At 38.4% G+C, this 20,849-nt stretch overlaps 2 protein-coding genes across 2 annotated transcripts in view; one reads left to right on the forward strand and one right to left on the reverse strand.

Annotated features, from left to right (window-relative positions):
- crb1 (crumbs cell polarity complex component 1) overlaps nucleotides 1-545 on the reverse strand; it is a 38,761-nt gene extending 38,216 nt beyond the window's left edge. Inside the window, exon 1 of the mRNA XM_077226662.1 lies at nucleotides 354-545. Within this exon, the coding sequence (XP_077082777.1) occupies nucleotides 354-435 (82 nt within the window). The 5' untranslated portion in view covers nucleotides 436-545. The remainder of the gene's footprint in view (nucleotides 1-353) is intronic.
- Nucleotides 546-1,714: 1,169 nt separating this feature from the next.
- Nucleotides 1,715-20,828, forward strand: aspm (assembly factor for spindle microtubules). Its single transcript, XM_077226665.1, has 30 exons — nucleotides 1,715-2,092; nucleotides 3,106-3,249; nucleotides 4,117-5,578; nucleotides 5,700-5,768; nucleotides 5,859-5,960; nucleotides 6,039-6,185; nucleotides 6,288-6,524; nucleotides 7,266-7,333; nucleotides 7,457-7,598; nucleotides 7,703-7,833; nucleotides 8,368-8,543; nucleotides 8,729-8,874; nucleotides 8,979-9,064; nucleotides 9,199-9,411; nucleotides 9,595-9,799; nucleotides 9,930-10,078; nucleotides 10,793-10,921; nucleotides 11,022-11,216; nucleotides 11,676-15,371; nucleotides 15,480-15,629; nucleotides 15,775-15,941; nucleotides 16,033-16,192; nucleotides 16,759-16,968; nucleotides 17,164-17,313; nucleotides 18,015-18,206; nucleotides 18,510-18,702; nucleotides 18,785-18,939; nucleotides 19,079-19,255; nucleotides 20,183-20,355; nucleotides 20,440-20,828. The coding sequence occupies exons 1-30, from the start codon at nucleotides 1,802-1,804 to the stop codon at nucleotides 20,540-20,542; spliced, it is 9,618 nt and encodes a 3,205-aa protein (XP_077082780.1). The 5' UTR covers nucleotides 1,715-1,801; the 3' UTR covers nucleotides 20,543-20,828.
- Nucleotides 20,829-20,849: the final 21 nt, after the last annotated feature.

Here is a 20,849-nt window from a genome sequence, read left to right on the forward strand (position 1 = left end):
TCATGCGGAGCCGTATAAAAGCAAACGGGAACAATATCAAGCCGCTGGGTAGTCTTTTTCATCCATATAAGGAGAAAATTAGACACACACACACACACACACACACTCAAAGTATTAACCATCATTAAGTGTTTAGAAGACTTTCTACACATTTAAATACAAATATTAGTATATAAAAAAACACTATGTTGTTTAATTATTTAGAAAATGTTTTAATGTTTCTAAAATTATTTGCAGGACAATGTTTTAGTATCTCACATAAGTAAATCTTTGCTCTTTGACACTAGAACATTCAACAAGTGGACTAAGAATGACGTCATTACTGCATAAATGCAACAGACTGGAGTACTTACTTTCTGTCCACTGCAGAAGAAACAAGACACATACAACTAATCTGAGCCACATCGAACCCAAAACCGTAAGATCCATATCCATAGTAAAATGTCATTGTGATAGTAGGCAAGCTGACATGATCACGGTGTGTTCCTCAAGCATCCTCTAGTGCGTGTGTGTGTGTGTGTGTGTGTGTCTGTTTGAGGCTCTCTGTGTCTTAGCACGCATACGCACCAATGAGGAGCAACTCTCTGTATCCTCAATACAAAGAGGCCTCTGGGGATTGGTGAAGACTTGAACAGAGACAGAGGCCATCAGGCATGCTGTCTGAATATTAATCAGCAGGTGATGATGACATTGGATATTAAATATGCGACAGCAGACAAAATGCTACTACGCAGTACCCTCTTGCAATCAAGGCCTTCCATACTTCAGTCTAATGACTTCTCTCAAAAAGCACTTAAGGTTAATTTAATGCAAAATAGACCATGCCATCTGCCGGGACTCATGGGTAAGAATGTACACTGCCTTCCAGTTAGTGTTTAATCGCCCAGTTCATTTGACTTCCAAGCCGCTACTATAAAGTGATTTTGTTGTTGTTGTTGAATCTGTAATTTCAATACTTTTATGTGGTTTGTAACATAATTTTCAAAAAATGTGTGAAAGAATGTTGGGACTATATATAAAAACCATTGAATATTTAGAAAACTAGAACGAAATTGTTGAGATTCTTTTTGAATAGTTAAAAAAATAAATAAACGGGCAATTCATATAATAACGAGAATAAATTAAATTTCACATTGGAGTTCCATAGGTTACTCCTAAAAAGTAAATAAATATAATAACATGCATACTACATTATATAGACTACATTTGCATATGAATCGATATGTAAGAATACATCTCTAGTTTAAATGTTAAATAGGTAAATATTAGAAAAATAAATAAATCGAAAAATAAAACAAATCTCTATAGCTAAGGAAAATGTAAAACAAAATGTAAACAGACCACATATTGTAACACTAAAATAACTGCTGCAAATAAGTTTGTATTCTAGTGAAATTGTTTCATTTTGAGTATCTTATTTCTCAAACATGCTGTGAACAAGGGCGTAAGCGCAAAAAAAACATGTAACGTTAGGCTCGCGTCTTTACACTATCGACTTTGAACATGCAACAAATGGCAAGTCAAATCCTGTTTGAATAACACAGCAATGTGCATGAAGCATCTTCCTGCATTGTGGGCGTGTGTACGGATTTTTAAAGGAATCCTAGAGCTTTGATTGGTTCGAGTTTGCTTTTCGTTCCAGTGATTGGACAATTCCATCCACTCCAACGATCTGATTGGCTGCCTGGTCTGTACTCAAATTCAAACGTGCGACTAGGCACACTGGTTTTAAACGGCATTTATTGTTGGTGGTGAGCATCAATGGATTTATCGAATCGCCGTGCATTTAGTTGAGTTAAACATGTCTTTTAAAATCGCGAAAGCGGAGTGTTTGGACTTCAGTCCAACATTTGATTCGCATTGTAGTCGCGATAAACCTGGCAAGGAAAACAACACATCAATCCCTGTGCTGAGTTTGCTTCAGTTTTCTAGGTCCCCTTTCGTGTCATTTGGGACGATCAAGTTGGGATCATCAAAATCTCTGCCTTTACGAATTGAAAATCCTACCGAGGATGCAACAACGACAGTCATAGTGGAGAAAATTTCAGCATCCAAAGGCTTTTCGGTTGATCAGACGTCTTTTACAATACAGGTAAGTTAAGAGTAAACGAGCTTTGTGTCAAAATCTAACGTTAACGTTAGTGAGCTCCCCAGCTAACTTAGACAACATTTTTGGAAGAATATCTGTGCACTAACGTTAAATGTGGTAATGAAGTTTGGTGAATATTGAAGTTATGGTAAAGTAAAATAACTGCATCGTAGGACTGCTATGAGAATAAGTCATGTTCTTTAAGTTAACGTTACATGGTTTATTCATTTCGTGAATTTTCTCATGCGCAATGCTTAAGGATAATTTGCAGTATCTAAAGGAATAGTTCACCAATAAATGAAAATAGTCATTTATTAACTCAAATCTGTTTGCATTTCTTTATTCTTTGGAGAACACACACACACACACACACACACACACACACACACACACACACACACACACACAACGTTACACTAGATGTTTGGCAGGATGTTCACGGGACTGAGCTGTCAAGCTTTTAACTGAAAAAAATTAACGTTACCATAACTAGCTGACTGTATTGTAAGTTAGGCTATATGACTCAGTAATGTAAGTTATAGCCTAATCTTTTGAAGCACATTTTCTGTGGAAAACAGAACTGAGTTAAAGCCTTTATTCACAATAGCCTAGGCCTATTTGTGCAAATTCAAGACTGGTCTGTTGTATTTAATAACAAAACACAAAAGGAACAACGAAATTTGGCGTTATTGGATGTGAAACCTGATTTGACATATTGACACACTATTTACATATGTGCAAATGTAACGTTGGATCTTATCTGTGCAGAGAAGATTATGACTTAGGAAAATATTTTGTTCTTCACACAAAGCTATCATATAAATGGACCTTTTTTTATGCTGCTTTTTGTCTCTTTTTTTTTGTGCTTGACTGCCAGTCCCTATACTTTCATTGTATAGAAAAGGGCTGCATGAACATTTGGCTAAATATTTCCATTTGAGCTGCTCCACCAAAGAATTTCTTCCATGTTTGGAACGGCATGAGAGTAAGTTAAAAGTGCATTCTCTATTTTTCAGCCAGAGGACAGCATTATTTTAACGGTTACTTGGACACCAGTGGAAGAAGGTGGAGTTCGAGAACTCCTCAGCTTTGTTGCAAATGGTATTGTCAAACATCAAGCGATATTGCTTGGAAAAGCAGAGGCGCCAAAAAAGAAAAAGGTAATTTGTGTGGGTTTATACAAAACCAGTCAAAAGTTTGGAAACAATACTATTTGTAATGTTTTTGATAGAAGTATCTTATGCTCATCAAGGCTGCATTTATTTTATCAAAAATACAGAAAAAAAACGTAACAATGTGAAATAATACAATTTAAAATAATAGTCTTCTATTTCAATTTATTTTAAAATATAATTTAGTTCTGTGATGCAAAGCTGAATTTTCATCAGCCAGTACTGTAGTCTTCAGTGTCATTTGATCCTTCAGAAATCATTCTAATATGCTGGATTAGTACTCAGTTATTATAGATGTTGGAAACAGTTTGCGGCTTAATATTTCTTTTGAACCTGTGATACTTTTTTTCAGGATTCATTGATTATTTTTAAACGATAGTGTATATTGTTACAAAAGATTTCTATAAAAAAAAATATGCTGTTCTTTTTTAACTTTTTAGTCTTCAAAGAATCCTGAAAAAAAGTGTCACAGGTTATTAAAAAAATATGAAGCAGCACAACTGTTTCCAAGATTGATAATAAATCGGCATATTAGAATGATTTCTGAAGAATCATGTGACACTGAAGAATTGAGTAATGGCTGATGAAAACTCAGCCTTGCCTCACAGAAATATATTATATTTTAATAAATAGAAAACAATTATTTTAAATTGTAATAATATTTTACAATATTACTGTTTTTTTTCTGTATTTTTGATTGAATAAATGCAGCCTTGATGTGCATAAGAGACTTCGTTCAACATTAAAAATAATATTTCCAAACTTTTAACCAGTACTGTATAGCCTATGTTTTATTAAAAAAAATGTTAGTGTGTTTGAGTACATGCAAATTTTTTTTACATTTATTTTTCCCAGAAAACCCTATGGGATTCAATTAAATCCAAGAAGGGGGTCCCGGCACCCTCAAAAGGGAAGAAAGTGGCTTCAATGCCAATAAAGGCTGCAAATAAGACATTTCATGTGTCTCGCCAGTTGCAATACAGAAAAGAGAGAACCTCCAACCCATTGTCGCCATTGAATCACGAACGGTCTGCCAATGGTTCCAGTGGGACTAGGGCGAATGCGCCATCCTCCACTCCTGAGATTTCAAAACCGGCTTTTGTGACAGAAAATTTTGATGATGTGCATTTGCAAAGAAACTCGCCAGTGGTTGTCTTAGTACCAGCAGAGAGATTGTTTGAAACACCTGGTAAAAAGGATGTCCCTTGTTCACGTAAACCAGAGTGCAGAGAAATTAAAAGGCTTTTGAATAAAACGCTCTCTCCTGCTAGCACTCCAGAGAGGTTTGGAAATCCATGCTTTCAGAGTCCACTTCCCGTGATTGGACAAAATGTGCGAGATGAAAGTCGAGAGCTGGAGAAACCTTCTCTGTCTGTAAAAGATGCTCTGGATGTTATAGGATCAGATCTATCGTGTGTGGTGAGCCCACCTAATGCTTGCTCAAGCTTTGATTTTTCTGATTCGCTTGAGTCTGAAAAAACGAATCCAGTAACATCATTCAGAACGACTGCTGTCATTTCTCCACCAGTTGAAGTGGCTCACCCAAGGTTGACTTTCTGTGTGAAACCCAACCAAGACATGGGCGTTGAATCAAATCACGATATATTTAGGCTCAAGGCATTTCCTTTTAGCACCGCCACAGTGACCAAGTCGAATAAAGTTGATGACACCGTTGTTCTTGATGGTCCCAAGGAGTTTCCTGTGAATTCTACCACAGTGACCAAAAGCAAAGCAGAAGCCTCTGTCAAGAGTCCAGGCTTGCGTAAGAAGAAAACCTCCAGGCGTAGGCTCATGGAGAAGACCATGGAGCTCTCAGAACCTAGTAATGCAGAATCTAACACAAGTTCTCCTGACAGCATCTCCACACTACCTGTCGTTAGCTCAGACTCAAGTCCAGATGTGGCACTAGAGTCCAAATTTCCCGTAAGTTCAATGCCGGCTGCAAAAGTGAGGCTGACCTCATATGGATCCCCTCCTGAACAGCTTATGTCCTCCATGTCTCCCATGCGACCTAAAGTTTTGCCCTCTGTTAGTAGCATTAGCAGTCCGTCAAGTGGTCCGGAGTTGGCCGCCGGAAACGACTCTGAAAAAGGGCAACCAGGTCTTTCTCAGGACCAGTTTCCTGTACAATCATGGACATCAGTGCAGAGTAAAAAAAGGAAAAGTGATGAGTTTTTGCGAGGCCACTCGGAAGATGTGTCAAACGTCCAAGCAAAAAAGCGCCATGTCCTGGCACATGCGACAGAGTTTAAGAAACCAAGCCAAGAAAGAACGTTCACTTCAAGGTCCACATCTGGACGCCAACGAAAAACTATAGGTAAGTCAATTATACTCATCATGCATACCGTACATGTAGGGGAATAATCTATTCGTATACATTATTTTGGGACATTCTACGAGTTGAGAATGTTTTAAATAAAACCTCTTTTTCTGTAAAGCTCCACCAAGCTCCAGAAAGGTCACAAAACCTCCAGCAAAGAAATCCTTATCAAAAACAAGTCAAAAAGGTAATAAAACATTCTTGAAATAATTTGGTCATACTACACACGTAGAACAAGTTAATCAATGACACCATTTGAAATCTTTCCCTGATGTAGATGGACAGTCTGTGAAGTCACTGAGCAGTTCGACTCGAAAGCCTGCGAGGATAGTGGCTGTGGCGCAGGCCAAACTGACCTTCATGAAGCCGACACAGACGGGTATGTTTTCACTGCATTCATATCATTTTTGTTCTGTTTTTAAGTAGCATAGTTGCTGAAGTTGTACATTCTTGACAGCCATACCAAGGCATCCTATGCCATTTGCTGCAAAGAACATGTTTTATGATGAGCGATGGATTGAAAAGCAGGAGCGAGGCTTTACCTGGTGGATGAATTATGTTCTGACTCCTGATGACTTCAAAGTTGCAACTGAAGTTACCAAAGGTGGGTGCTTTTGTTTTCGTATCCTTTGAGTTTTGCATTGTCATTTTAAAATTAGTTTCAGCTGCAATCTTGTAACTGCTTTCTCTTACTGTTTCTTATTAGTGAATGCCTTGTCGTTGACTATGGGAAATGAAAAATTCAACATACCAAAAGCACCAACAAAAGAAGAGTTGTCTTTTAGAACCTACACAGCCCGTCAACGGCTAAACCGCCTTCGGCGAGCAGCTTGCAAGCTGTTTACGTCAGATACCATGGTGAAGGCCATCCAGAGACTGGAGCTGGAAGTAGAAGCCAAGAGGCTCCTTGTGCGAAAGGACAGGCATCTCTGGAAGGACATAGGTATGAGATAGGGGTGTGCACGAAAAGTTGAATATTTGATCTGTAATTATTATTCGAAAAAATAAAAATACTATTCGAATTTTACTACGTTGCTTTGCTGGCCGTAAATGCTGTGAATCCACTATAAATCCTAAGCACTAAAGCTCATTTTTTATTTAATGCACTGGGTGGCGCTCTGGAACGTGTTAACAAGTTGATTGTATTTGATCACAATGTCGTCGTCTGCCTCATGAAGTTTGGAATTACTTGTGATCAGATTAATTAATTAATATCACCACCACAATGAGAAATCGCATGAAATCCAAACAGTCGAATGATGAAAGGCTCTGTCCATCACTGCAGTTAAGAGCACCTGTACCCCGAGTGAGCCAAGATGATAACTTATCACAGTGGTTCTCAACCTTTTTTTTTTCACTTTGCCCAACTATAGTCCAACTATTAGTCTTTCAGGATTCTTTAAAAAGAAAGTTTAATAGAACATCATTTGTTTTAAATAGAAATCTTTTGTTTTATTACTTCGTCACTTTTGATCAATCTGTCCTTGCTGAGTAAAAGTATCAATTAAAATCTTACTGACCCTTTTGAATGTTATAATATATTATGTATTTTTATTATTATTTTTTTCTTTTGGGGTTCTTTACAGCTGGTGTCACACTTATGTTAAAATATTTTTAATGTTTTAGTGGGCTTAAGTTTCTTCCTTGTTTATCTTATTTTTCACCTTTTATTTTCATTTCTCAGGTGAGCGTCAGAAAGTTCTTAACTGGCTGGTATCATACAATCCACTTTGGCTAAGAATCGGACTTGAGGTATTTATTTTTTGTTTGTGAAAGCATAATTTTAATTTGTTTGCTGAAAATATCAAATTTTTAAGCCATTAGCTATATTTTGATTTCATGTATGCCGCATCTTTTGCACATGCCTTGTTTCAGACAATCTATGGAGAGCTAATACCACTTGAAAGCAACAGTGATGTCATGGGACTGGCCATGTTTATTCTTGGGCGTCTGCTGTGGAGCCCAGACATAGCCGCTGCTTTCAGGCATGCTAAAGTGCCCAATTTGTACAAAGATGGTAATTTAATTTCATTAAGGTTTTTTTTTACTTTTGTTTTGTTATTGTTGTAAATAGTATCTTTTATAACACGTCTTTTTAAAAAAAAATGTATACTTCATCAGGCCATCAGGAAGCACTCTCCTGCTTCACTCTAAAGAAACTAATACTGCTGGTCTGCTTTCTGGATAAAGCCAAAGAGTCCAGACTGATCGAACATGATCCTTGTTTGTTCTGCATGGATGCTGAATTTAAGGTGTGTGGTGTCTCATGATATCAGCATGAGTTGAGTTTGTAGCAAAACCTTTTACAGTGCGTGCATTATATTGTTCTCTCTTTTACTGCATATGATAATTCATACTCAAAGTAAAACTGAAGTGACAGTCATTATATGATGATTAATGTTGGGCTGTCACAATTCAATATCGGGTTAAAATAAGTTCCAGAAGTGGCGCATTCCATGGGCGAGTATCCATGAACTGCATTATTAGATCGTTTTCTAAGGCTGCACATATATTTAAAGAATAAAGAAGTCATAAAATAGTGCTATCATTTATAAACCAACATTAACAGGGGAATACATTGTTATGTTTTGAATTTCAAGATAAAAGTATAAACTCTCGCTCTGAGTTTGCATGTTTTGATTTCCACATGTTCTTGTTTAAGATATTACAGTGGCTGTAGCATTTCTATTGTAAAAAAGTGGCCAAAGATTAAGTGGACATTTAGAATGTTTTTGGCCAATATTAAACATGGATATGATCATGCTGTATTTTTGATTCCTCTGTAGTCAAGCAAAGATCTGCTACTGGCGTTCTCACGAGACTTCCTCAGTGGTGAAGGCATTTTGTCACGGCACCTCAGCCACTTGGGCCTAGCTGTATCCCATGTTCAGACTCCTCTGGATGAGTTCAACTTTGCTGTGAAGAATCTTGCTGTTGACCTGAGATGTGGCATTCGTTTGGTGTATGTTTGATTCATAAAAATTCATTTTTGCATGTTTATTGTTCATTAATCAGAATAAAGTGTCACAGCTGTTGTGATCCTATCCAATGTTTAGAATTGACTTATATATATTTATAAAAAAAAAACTTCCAAATTCCCATGTTATACAATATATCTTGACCTAATGTTTCTTTATTCATTTTCAGGCGCGTCATGGAGCTCTTTATTCTGGACTGGACTTTATCTAGAAAGTTGCGGATACCTGCTATTAGCCGCCTGCAGAAAGTGCACAATGTTGATGTTGCACTGCAGGTTCTGAAAGACAAAGGTGTTGACCTTAAAGATGAAAATGGTGAGTGATTAATCTCTGTTCCTTGATGATAATTGTCTAGTAATTCTTTATAAAACACTTCATAATCTGGACAAGGCACTGAATTTACCCTCGTTTACGTGAAGGAGCGAACATTGACTCCAGAGACATTGTGGATGGACACAGAGAAAAGACCCTAAACCTCCTGTGGAAAATCATATTTGCCTTCCAGGTACTGACCTGGGTTGTTTACCATCATATTGTCTAGCACCATTTTTTTTGGATAAATTATTAGGATAACTGATACTCATGTTTATCTTCTGAAGTTGAATGTGTATTTCCTTAAATATTATACTTTTGTCATAGGTGGAAGTGCTACTTGATGAGAATCAGCTCAAAGAGGAAATCAGTTTCCTCAGGAAAACCTGGAGAACGAAACAGAAACTGGCTTCAATAATGGCGAACAAAGGTGTTGCAGTGTCAAGAATGAAGGCGAGACAAGCATTTGAACATCCCAGCCAGAAGGTGACACTTCTTCTCGACTGGGTCAATGCTGTTTCTGAGTTCTACAATTTAAAGGTAAGTCACATTATAGAAATTGTTTGCTCATGTATTCACTGTTATGTTGTTCCAAACCCATATTTTGTCTTTTTGGAATCAAGTATGGCTGAGAAAGGTGTAATAATTCTCCTGAAAACGTTTGTACGATAACCTGCAAAGAATCCTTGTTTGAACTATATCTCTCCTCCATTATTTTTGCAGGCTGAAAACTTCACAGTGTCATTCTCAGATGGTCGTATCCTGTGCTACCTCATTCATCATTACCATCCTGCTCATCTTCCTGCAGAGGAGATACAACAGAGAACAACGCAGACCATAGAATGTGGCCATCGCGGCAGACTGGAGCTCAATAACTCCTCAAGTGACTCGGACTGCTCTTTCGAAAATTTGCCCAAAATACAAACTGGTACTTTTTTCTTTTTTTCTGAAGCAAATCACATAATTATTACTTTTAGGTGAACTATTCCTACAATAGTTTGGTAGTTTGTACAGTTTATCACTGTACATGTCTTAGAACTGTTTATTTTTTGCCTTAGGTTCAGAATCCGTGTCAGTGGACTTCAGAGAGCTGCTTGAGAATGAGAGATATAACTTTCATTTGGTGAACACTGCCGTGTCATATCTTGGAGGGGTGCCTGCTATGATAAATCCAGAGGATATGTCCAACACTATTCCGAATGAAAAGGTAAAAACATTTTATCCCTGTCCACTAGATCTGCATTCTAGATAAATTGAGAAACAAAAGTAATTTACTAGAGGTGCTGAAAAAATGTTCATTACTGCAGTCTATTTAATTTTAATTATTATTAAAATTCGGTTTGAATTAATGATTCAATGAGAATCCGTGTTTTTGAAGGACTCTTGAATTAATCATTAAAAGACAATTAAAATTAAGTAAATTGTTGCCACCTACTGGTGTAACAATGTAATCGATACAATCTTTATTAGAAGTGTCAAGTTACTTTCAAAGGTGATTTATTTTTATTTTGATCACTACCATGGACATCATTGTTTAGATCCGAACTATAAGCTTTTATCCCAGTACTTTTTTTAAACACAGAAATAAGGATACTGTGTGGTGGTGGAAAATACTTTTTGTGAAGTTGTTTCACACCTATACATGACAAACGCTCTCTCTGGCTCAGCTGCAGTGCCAACGTAGATTTGAATGATCCGATGTGATTGTACTTGTCAAAAGTTTAATACCCATATCTGAATTGTTGTCATTTAGGAATAAAATCGCACGGGTGTTTGAATCGAGATGGCAGTCTTTTAACATTTAGCTTGTTAGGTTATCAGCAAAACGTACTAGTCGATTAAACTTCGAGGTTGAGTAGAAATACCTTCCATATTAATTTATATTTAATGCAACTGATTTTGCTTATCCACTCCCTCCCAGGTTGTCACATGTTACCTCTCCTTCCTTTGTGCCCGTCTTTTGGATCTCCGCAAAGAAACAAGAGCAGCCCGAGTCATCCAGGGTGCATGGCGGAGATACAAGTTACAGAAGGACATTAAGCTTATTCAGGTAATAGTATAAATTATCTACCAAGTCAAGCTGCTTGGAACTTTGATATGCTTATATTATATATTTTTTCCCTTAAATTGATTATGGTCTTCATGCACAGCAAAAAAACCTGGCTGCCACTAAAATCCAAGCCATTGTGCGGAAGTTCATCTTGAGAAGAAGAATGATACGACAGAATAAGGCAGCCATCAAGATCCAAACATTCTGGAGAGGATACAGTGGACGGGAAAAATTGAGAGTGCTGAAAAAAGAGAGATATTTTGCTCTTCAAAATGCAGCTGCAACTGTTATTCAGGTATGTTCAGGATTATGCCGTAAGTACTTTTGCTCATCTTGTATAATATGTAGTGTGTTATTAGCATTATTCTTGAATGCTACTGTTAAAACGCCTACTGTGGCTGAAAAAATAAAGCACTGTTTATTTAATTTGTATATTATGTTGTGTATATGTAAAATAAATTTTTAATAAAATAAGATTTTTATCTTCGCCACTTTAGCCTAAATGTCTGCCATTCTTTTTTATTTTATATTTTTTCAGCTTGTAAGGCTTTGTTCTTAAAATAGGGACATTAGCTTGGAAACTTGCAAAATAGGAAAACCAACATGAAAAACAATCGTGATAAAATCCTGAATCATGATTTTCCTGAAAAGAATCCTAATATGATATTTTTGCCATATCCCCCACCTCCAATTATTAGTATATAATTATGGTTATTCTTCTAATCTTAATTTGCATTTTCTTGTCTTCACACAGAAAACATACAAAGCTTGGAGGGTTCAAAGTCTCCTGAAGAAAAACAGTGCTGCTTGTGTTATCCAAGCAGCTTTACGGAAGTGGCATACAAAAAAAGTTCTGGAAAAAAACACTGCAGCCTTGCGCATTCAAGCATGGTACAGAATGCAGCGTTGTAAAACCCAGTACCTGGATATGAAAAGGAAAGCAGTCTGTGTTCAAGCATGGTTCCGAGGTCACATTCAAAGATGCAAGTTTCAGGCTTTAAAGAAAAGGCACGATGCTTCAATTGTCATTCAGAGTGCATTCAGGGCCTACCTTGTCAGACAACAGATATCTAAAATGGAGCGAAACGCAGTCTTGATTCAGAGGTGGTTCCGAGCCTGCATGCAAAGGAAAGCAGATCAGAAGAGGTTTTTTGAGATTAAATCGGCAGTTCTTGCTCTACAAGCAGCATTCCGTGGATGGAAGGTCCGTAGATCTATGGCTCATCGCCACCAAGCTGCACTTCTGATTCAAACTGCTTTCAGGCGGTTTATGGCTCAAAGGCACTTTTTGTGTTTGAAAAGATCAGCCATTGTTCTGCAACAGAGATACAGAGCTAATGCTTTTGGAGAAAAGTTACGACAAGAGTATATGGCTCTTAAATCCGCTTCAGTGACAGTTCAAGCCATGTGGCGAGGGCGAGCTGAGCGGAAGAAGATCAGTCAACTCCACAGATTTGCCACAATCATTCAGTCAAACTATCGTAGATATGCGGCACAGACACGTTTTTTGGAAACAAAACGGGCTGTCATAGTCATTCAAAGATGGTACAGAGCCTTCAGAGATGGACAGAAAGTGTACTTGGAATACACTGGATTTAAAAGAGCAGCCATTGTGCTACAGAGTGCTTATCGTGGCAAGAGAGTAAGGGAAGAACTGCAGAAGAAAAACAAAGCAGCAACTTTGATTCAGTCTGTGATAAGAGCACATAGTTGCCGCCAGCAGTTTTTAGCTCAAAAACATGCTGCTGTTGTCATTCAGCAACGCCATCGGGCTTTTGTACTTGGACGGTTGCAAAGAAGCCATTACGTCCATTTGAGGCAGGTGACTATAACTCTACAGGCCATATATCGGGGGACCAAAGTGAGGGAAAATCTGAGACGAGAGCATCAAGCCGCTACTATAATTCAAGCTCAAATTCGAATGCATAAAGTACGTATTGCCTTTGTTGCTGCGAAGTATGCAGCTATCATCATACAGCAGCAATACAGAGCCTACAAAGTTGGCAAATGCATTCAAGCTACTTATTTGCAAATGAAAAATGCTGCTGTAGTTATTCAGTCAGCATTCAGGGGAATGAAAGTTCGCAACTACTTACGAAAATCGCACCAAGCTGCAACAGTGATTCAGGCACATTTCCGTGGACATTCCCAACTCAAAAAGTACCAGAAACAACAGTGGGCCGCATCAGTTTTACAGCGGCGATTCAGGGCAATGATGACTAAAAATGCTGTCATGAAGCAATATGGAGCCATAAAAACAGCTGCCATATGTATCCAGTCAGCTTTCCATGGAATGATGGTAAGAAAGGAGATTGCAGAAAGGCACAAATCTGCGAAAATTATCCAGAAGACGTATAGAGCGTACAAGCAACGTCGTAATTACCTTGCTCTCAGAAATGCCACGATCTGTATTCAGCAACAGTACAGAGCAATTGTAAGTGCAAGGGAACAACGTAAAAGATATTGCTCCTTGCGAGCAGCTGCCATCACTTTGCAGTCTGTGTACCGAGGGATGAGACTAAGGAAAGAAATCAATAGAAAGCATGAAGCGGCCACCTTGATTCAGGCAATGTACAAAATGTACAGAACTAGAGTGCCATTCAAAGCTATGAAACTGGCTTCATTGGTCATACAAAGGCAATACAGGGGCCATTTACTGAGAAAAGAGGCAAGAGAGAACTTTTTAAAACTGCGGCGTAGCGCAACATCTATTCAGGCTATTTACAGAGGAAATCGTGCACGCCGTGATATCGCTAGAATGCATTTCGCTTCCACAGTCATTCAAAGGAAGTACCTTACCTACAAACAAAGGAAACACTTTTTGTCCATCCGAGCCGCTGTAGAATTCTGTCAACGACATTATCGATCCATTTTGATCGCGAGACGTGTTCGGAGAGATTATTTTGCTAAACGCCAGGCTGTTGTTGCAATCCAGGCAGCTTTCAGGGGAATGCAGGTCCGGCGACAGATCCAGAGAGAGCAAGAAGCTGCAACAATCATTCAGTCCCATGTGAGAAAGCACATCTTCAAGTTGCGCTTCCAGCGACTTCGTTGGGCAGTCTGTACTGTTCAGCAACATTTTAGAGCTAACAAAATGATGAAGCAAGAGATGGCAGCACTACAGAAACAGAAGAATGCTGCTTTGATTCTGCAAGCAGCCTATCGTGGCATGAAGTCCAGACAGACATTGAAGCAAATGCATCAGGCTGCCACCACTGTTCAGACGACCTTCAGAGTTTATAGTGCTCGTAAGAGGTATTTAGCCATGAAATGCGCTGCCATTGCCATTCAGCAAAGGTATCGTGCCGTTAATGCAGCGAAACAGCAGAGAAAGAGCTTTCTTGAAATGCGTCAAGGTGCACTTGTTCTGCAAGCATGTTATAGAGGCCTTAAAGTACGGAGGAAACTACTACTACAGCGTCAAGCAGCTGTCTTGATTCAGTCTTATTTTAGAAGCCACAAAGAAATGGTTAAGTACCAGGCCATGAGGCTGTCAGCTATCATTATCCAGAGCTATTTCAGATCATACATCCAGGCTAGAACAGATCGGGCTTGCTATCTACGTTTGAGAAAGTCTGCTGTAGTCATTCAAGCAGCTTTTCGAGGACACTCTTTCAGGAGACATTTAGCTGAAAAACAAGAAGCGTCTATCATCATACAGGCTGGTTTCCGCATGTACCAGCAAAGGTCAGCTTTTAAGAGACAGTGCTGGGCAGCCAGGGTTCTCCAGCAGAGGTACAGAGCTTTGAAACTTCGAGATGAGCATTTGAATAGATACCAGCAGGTGAGGAATGCTGCTGTAAGCCTGCAGAAGTCTTTCAGAGGGATGAAGGGAAGAGAATTGGCCAAACGGACCAAAGCTGCAAGAACCATCCAGTCCTACCTCAGGATGTCTATCCAAAGACAGCATTTCTTGAAAGCAAAGGCTGCAGCAATTGGTATTCAGTCTGCATACAGAGGCCATTGTGCCAGAGTTCAGCATGCTAGGTTGCAAGCAAGCGCAACGCTCATCCAGAAGTGGTACAGATCACGTAAACTGGTCCAGAAAGATCGTAATAGTTTTGTTGCTCTTAGGCAAGCTACGCTTACCTTGCAATCTGCCTTGCGAGGAATGCTGGCAAGGAGGCTTTCAAAAAGACGAAGAGCTGCGATCAAGATTCAGTCTTTGATGCACATGCACGTGCACCGCAAGCACTACGTGACACTCCGCTCAAGTGTCCTGAAATTGCAAGCTCATTACAGAATGTTTGTGGCCCAAAGAAGATACCGCAGATTGCAGGCTGCAGCATTTATTCTCCAAAAGCGTTACAGAGCTCATAGGGCAACTATTGAACAGAGGTGCAGTTACCTGAAGACTCTCCAAAATATAAAGATGCTTCAGGCCAGAGTACGTGGACACATTGAGTACAGAAGATTTCAGAGATTGAGGGCAAGTGCCATTACAATTCAGGTAATCACTATGCAGTTGTATTCTGTCTTGTCCTTTATTTCAACTTGATTCACTCTGGAAATTCAACTGAAGTGATCAGAAGGCTTTTTATTTCTTGCCCTCAAACAGGCTCATTATCGAGGGATGATTGAGAGACGCAGGTTTCAGCAACTCAAGGAATCTGTTTTGGTTATACAGAAGCATTACAGAGGTTTCCATCTTTGCCAGAGAGAGCGTGCACAGTTTCTTCAGCTGCGAAAGTCTGCTGTTGTGATACAAGTAAGCATGCTACAACTCTAAAGTTACATTTGATTATACTTTAACCCCCCCTCTCTGAAAATTTTCCCTGTTACCCTGGTCTTGCAAAAACCCTGCTTCTGCTTTAAGTGTTTATATTTGATTTTCATGTTTGGTCTGTCATCAGAAAGCATTTCGGGCTTATCAAACAAGGCGACGTGCCTTGCAAACACAAGCTGCCCTGAAAATTCAGTCCTGGTTCCGAGGATGCCTAGCTAGACGAAACTACATCTTGAAACAAGCTGCTATTGCAACAATTAGACAATGTATTCAAGCAAGACGTCAACGTGCAAGGTATAACATTAAAGGACCTTTTATTATTCGCTTTTGCTTTTAAATTGTGTCACAAGGAGTCACAACATGACTATTTGTCCTCCCTTTCAAGATTTCTTGCAGTTCAGCACAGTGTCAAAGTCATTCAAAAAAGATGGAGGGAAACTCTGATTGCCAGAGAACAGCGTGTTGACTTCCTGAGGTTTAGAAAATCTGTTATATACATCCAGGCGTTATGGAGAGGTCAGAGAGTGAGAGATTCCCTTCAAAAGGTAACTTCCCTCTTTCTGGGAATAAACATTACCCATTCCTATATAATAAATGTTTCTGTCCTTAAGGGTGCAATATATCTCTTTGGTCACAATGGCAGTCAAGTTTGATTTATACTGACACTTAGTTGTGGGATGCAGCATTACATAAAAGTTAAGTTTTGATTTAGGAGAACTGTTTTGCCACCAGTTTGTGTAAATTCCGGTAAGCAAAATAGAATTGTGCAATGTTGAGATCGCTCAGTAAATACACACTAACTAAAGTTTACCATTTGTAAGTATAACATTTCAGGGAAACCATTTTCAAAGTCCATTTGTTTAATCGGGGATTGTTGACATTATACTGTGTAATTTTGCTTGTTGCCAAGCATTTCGTTTGGTCTGTTTGGCATTGACTGGTCTTTTTTTTTTCTTTTTTCTTGTGGGTCAATTGCCCTGTTTAATTTTTACTTTGACTGCCAAAGAACCACTGAAGCTATAGAGACAATTATATTTCACAACAGTATCTCAACATAAAAAATGTTGTCTACCAACTCATCACTAAGCCTTCAGTCTATTATTTTTCACAGCAAATAACAGCTGCTGTGAAGATACAATCAGCTTTCAGAGGCTTTACCCAAAGACGACGGTATCACCAACAGAGAGCTGCTGTCTTAATTCTACAGCGGCGTTTCCGAGTCTTGCAGCTCGCCAGAGTCGAGGAAGAAAATTTAAGACGACGACACAATGCCGCTGTTTATCTTCAAGCTTTGTGGCGTGGTTGGCTTGCAAGACAACGGGTAAGTTGACATTATATGTACGAGTAATGTTATTACTAAGGTTGTGCGCAAGTAATTGACTATTGTAGTATTTGTTCTGCAACCAGCTACTTGGAGTAGATTACTTAATGCCCATCCATGATTCAAAGTTTCTTGTATCAATTGAGGTGGAGTGAATTTGTTAAAAGTTTGAGTATTAACTTGTTCCCCTTATAGGTAAAAGAAATGGCTTGTGCTGCAAAACGCCATCGTTTCACAGCTGCCGTTTACCATCATCTCTGCGCAGTAAGGATTCAGAGAGCTGTGCGAGCGCACTGGGCTCTTACATCAGCCAAGAAGAAAATCTCTTCGGTCCTATACATCCAGGTACATTAATTCCTCTACATGTTAAAAGGAAACAATTTCTTGATGACATTGGGGCTTTTTTTTAAAAAATGGTGGGTGCCAGTGTTTTGCATGCATTTGGCCAATCAGTGTACACTTATGTCACTGGTAGTTCCTGTTGTGCCGGGTTGGACCCTACTCTGAAGTAGTAGCTAATTTAGTTCCCCTAAAGGTGTTTCCAGAACTAAAATCGTTCCCAGTTCCTGTGGTGCGAACACGCAAAAAGCGGGTACTTCCACCATTATTTCTTGGAACTATGTAAAGGTTCCTCCGGTGCGAAAGCCCCTATTGACTGGAACAAACGCATGTAATTCCTTCAATAAAACACATTTTTCAACAAAAAAAAATACGCTAAAATTACATTTACCCCTTCAACGCAACTTATATAATACTCTGGAGGACGTTTCTCACAAAAATATATGCATCCTCCACATGTCCACTGGTTTTAAAGTCACTAATAAGATTTAGCATGACCAAGAATCACGCATGCATCATTAACCATTTTATTGCTGTTTTAATGCATCATAAACTTGGGTAAATTGCTTTAAAAAAAGTAAATTGTATTTGTTATTCAGAGTTAACATAATGCAATAGAAGGTTAGCCACTAGCTTATTTCACATTTAGCCTAATATAAATAATATTAATTTAACTGCATTTTCTCTTCCTCTCCCCAACATTCTAGCAATGTTTTAAGGCAAAGCTGCAGAGAAAGAGATATCTTAAAGACCGAGAAGACATCATCAAGACCCAGAGGGCAGTGAGAACTTGGTTACATCGCCGCAACCAGGCTGCCGGTACTATCCAGTGTGCAGTCAGGAAGCTCCTTCTTAGACGTCGCAATGAAAAGCAACAACGTGGAATATTGAAGGCACAGGTATGGTGTCTTAAATTAAATGGTGTACAAAGAAAAGACTTGATACATAATGCATATTCAATTTATAACACATTGAATATTTTGTTAGATTAGTATTACTAGATTGGATGACTTAAAAAAACTAGTAATTTAAAGGGATAATGTCACTTAAAATGGAACATTTTGTATTTTACTCATCATTTACTGTTTTTTCCGAACTAGTTTAACTTACTTTCTTTAGACCACACTGGGCATCGTCGATGTTGGTCTTTTCCATACAATGAAAGTGTTTTGAACTCTTGCAATGTGATTAACTGCTTTAAGGCACTCTGGAGGGGTCATTGTTCAAGAAAACATCATGACACGAGCAAAGTCGTTTCCATAAGGCGACGTCTCAGGGACGTAAATCGAAGGGTGAAGGAAGAGGACAAGCTGTGTAACAAGACTACAACAGCGTTGAGCTATCTGCTTGGACTTCAGAATTATGCTTACATTCTTGCAGCCTTAAAACATTTAGGTAAGACATGGTTTTTAAAGATTGGAGATGGATAGGCTGTTTCATAAAATGTTAACTAACTTATCTCTCTTCATGGTTAAAGAAACTGCCACCAGACTTTCACCAGAGTGCTGTGAACGTCTTGTTGAAAGTGGAGCGACTCACACCATCTTCACTTTGATAAGGAGCTGCAACCGAAGTGTTCCTTCAATGGAGATCATCACATTATCCATTCAAGTTCTTCTCAACCTATCAAAAGTATGTTGCCTCATAATTAGGGCTGTTAATTAATAATTACAAATTTGAATCAATTACCTAATATGCTGATTTATTAACTGCATATTGCAATATTTGCTCAAAAAAATTCATATTTTTTTTTCCATTTTTTTTTTTTCAGTACAACAGAACCATTGATGCAGTTTATGATGTGGACAACTCTGTAGAAACCCTCCTGGATCTTCTACAGATTTACCGGGAGAAAGCTGGAGACAAGGTTGCAGAAAAAGGTGGCTGCATCTTCACCAAAACTTGTTTTCTCTTGGTTCTCTTGGTCCAGGATGAAAGAAGAGCAATGGTGGGTGTTTTCTTAATAATAATTATTATAATAATCTTTTTTTATATATATAGGGGCTTTAAAAGTTGCATCTCAAAGCTCTTTACAAAGTTAAAATAAAAATACATTGAAATAGGGAAAGGCCAAATAAAAACAACAACATACAAATCACATAAAAGCTAGCTATAAAACAATTTGTTTTAAGAGATTTAAAAACCCTAAAAGATTCAGCATGTCTAATCTAAGAGGGAAGAGAATTACACAGTTTTAGAGGAAAAGAAGAAAAGGCCCGCTCACCCATAGAGGGCAATTGAGAACAATTAAAAAGCCAGAATCGAAGGAGTGGAGATGTGTATATAGTGCATAGGTCACAAAATTCTTATATTTAGGCAAAGTTCGGAGGTGTCATTTGCTAAATAATAGTTACTTTTTAGGTTCAGATGTTTGTAAGCAGTGTACCTTAAAGCCTTGCAGAGGGAATCCACTCCAGCAGCAATTTTGCTGTTATGTGTCCTGGGCCTTAAGTCCTGGGCCGTGTAACATACGGTTGATTCCAGCAGATTTTATTCAGAGATAAAAACAGCAGTCCGAAGATTAAAGCGTAATTCCGCATGCAATAAGGTGCATAACAAGAGGGGATTTCAAAAGCTCCAAAACCCCTCTGAAGACTGAGAATAGTCAGATAAACGTTAAGTAAGTTAAAAGAATAAAAATGAGAGGGAAAAATGGCAGCCAAATCTCCCTTTTAAACCAAAAGTTTTAAAAAAAATTGGAAATGGGTTCCAAAAATTAAAGCTCAGCTCGTTACTCAGTTAAAAAAAAAAAAGCTGAAAAAAGTGCTGCTTAACATGTATTGAACTTAGACCATTCCTTTAGCAAATTTTATGAAAATTGTCATGAAAGCTTGCTCAATATGCATTTTATTGTTTGAATGCTTTTTTCAAACAGGACGTCCGAAAGCTTCCCAAAGTTTCAGATCGCATTCGTAGCATCTGCCGACTCACACTTCGAAAGTGCAAAATGGATGCTGAGAGAAACAAAGTCAAACAGAAAATGAACTCGTCTCTCAATGGAAGTTTCCTCTTCCAAGCCACCCCACGGAAGTCAAAACCAGTGGCCAGGTATGCAGCTATCTGTAAAGTTTTTTGGCATAGTTTGTGTTGTAAGGAAGATGCTGATCCCTCCAATCTTTTGATTTCCCTCAGGTTTGCTCCAGACTGGGTTCTACGGCGTGACAAAATGAAGGACATTGTGGATCCTCTTTGCGCTATTCAGATGCTTGCTAACGCTCTGGCCCTTGTGCCTTGAAAATATTGCAGCAAGAAAAAAAAAGTTTTAAACTTGTTGCCAAAGTGTTTCATTGTTGATCAAAATAGTGTATCCTGTTGGCTTTGTAAATATTTTTTTTTTTTTTGTGTATATAATTTTATTGCTTTATCTCAATGTTGTGGATAATGACTTTTCACATTTTAGGGTCTGTGCTGTAAGATGGCACATGTTAGCTTTGAGATGCTGTAAATAAAAGAAGTTCATTTCGGAATTCGTATCTTTTAATGTGCTGTATTTGAACATTAAAAATAACCACAGCTTTGTATATGTCCTGGTGCCATTTTTG

Source organism: Siphateles boraxobius, unplaced genomic scaffold (assembly GCF_051911475.1).
Source record: "Siphateles boraxobius isolate OS27281-9 unplaced genomic scaffold, OSU_SipBor_1 13, whole genome shotgun sequence".
Lineage (NCBI taxonomy): Eukaryota > Metazoa > Chordata > Actinopteri > Cypriniformes > Leuciscidae > Siphateles > Siphateles boraxobius.